This window comes from Galeopterus variegatus, unplaced genomic scaffold (genome assembly GCF_000696425.1).
Source record: "Galeopterus variegatus unplaced genomic scaffold, G_variegatus-3.0.2 Scaffold5509, whole genome shotgun sequence".
NCBI lineage: Eukaryota > Metazoa > Chordata > Mammalia > Dermoptera > Cynocephalidae > Galeopterus > Galeopterus variegatus.
Window position 1 is genome coordinate 123,074 of NW_007731620.1, and position 1,386 is coordinate 124,459.

The window sequence follows — 1,386 nt, forward strand, 5'->3', positions numbered from 1 at the left end:
GTCAGCCTCGGTCCCGCTTTTGTCCTCTCCACAGGATCACCTCTGTCGAGTCAGCCAGTCCTGATCACCGTCCAGCGGCAGCTACCACAGACGATGAAGCCTGTCACCTACACTGTGGCCACCCCTGTGACCACCTCAACTTCCCAGGCGCCCGTCGTGCAGACGGTCCACGTTGTCCACCAGATACCAGCGGTGTCAGTCACCAGTGTGGCTGGACTGGCCCCAGCAAACACGTACACTGTCGCTGGACCAGCCATGGTCACTCAGGCGGCTGTCCTGGCTCCTCCTAAGGCAGAGCCACAAGAGAATGGAGACCACCGAGAAGTGAGAGGTGAGCAGTGCAGGAGTGGCTCTGGCCGCTTTCTGTGCTCTTAGGAATCCACAAGGCTTGCTCCTCCCTACCCCATCTCTAACTTGTTACTTAGTTTTCGGGACATTTTATAGCAGGTCTAATAGCCATTTGGTTGTAAGCCATGAGATTTTGACCAGCGTCTCAGTGATACTGGTGTCCTTTCTTTCCTTCTCCTTTCAATCTCAGTGAAGGTAGAACCTATCCCCACGATGAGCCACGCTGCGCTGGGCACTGCTAGCCGCATCATTCAGACGTCACAGACCACTCCTGTGCAGACGGTCACCATAGTACAGCAGGCACCTCTAGGTCAACACCAGCTACCAATAAAAACTGTCACACAAAACGGCACGCACGTGGTCCCCATCCCTGCCACTGCGGTCCACGGCCAGGTGAACAATGGTAAGATACGCTCGCTGTGGGTGCCACCAGCAGCTGTGGGTACCCGCTTCCCACAAGGTGTCGTTCTGTGTGTCGGTTCCAAGCGTTACAGTTGTAATTTTCTGTCTGAGGAAGGATTTGCATTTCTGAGTTGTAGGAAATCTCACGGTGCTGTGGGCAGACTGGGAGACAGGGCGGGAGTCAGCTGTCCCGGGATTCCCACGGGGGAGCCATTTGAGAAGAGGCGAGGGCTTCTGACCCCTGGAGAGAGAGAACTCTTGCCCTGTGTGGATGTCTGGCTGTGAAGCACGCTGGGACCCGGGCAGGAGAGCTGCTGCGTGCTGCCGGGTCNGTGTGGGCCCTTCCTTGTCCCTCCTCCTGTCAGGAGGTGCAGGTGTTGATCCTGGGCAAGCATGCCCTGGTCTTTAGGGACTGCAGGGGCGTTCATTCCTGTGCTGTGTGCCGATGTTTTCATGAAGAAAGAACTTTGGGAAGGGGCAAGGAGCAGAACTTGCATTTTTAGCACTTAGAGGCAGGAACTAAATGTCCCTGTTGAAGTGCTGTGTTTCTCCTATCATTAGAGATTCTACTGCTGTGAGGTGAGATGAAGCCACTCTGTTTTGTTTTGGGGTTTTTTTAGGAGTAATTTTTTTTTT

The 1,386-nt window shown here is 54.5% G+C and overlaps 1 protein-coding gene across 1 annotated transcript in view; it reads left to right on the forward strand.

The window, feature by feature from the left end:
* The window catches only part of FOXK2 (forkhead box K2), a 35,222-nt gene that overhangs the window by 17,966 nt on the left and 15,870 nt on the right, over nt 1-1,386 (forward strand). Inside the window, 2 exon segments of the mRNA XM_008589556.1 lie at nt 35-331; nt 539-751. Of these exon segments, the coding sequence (XP_008587778.1) occupies nt 35-331; nt 539-751 (510 nt within the window).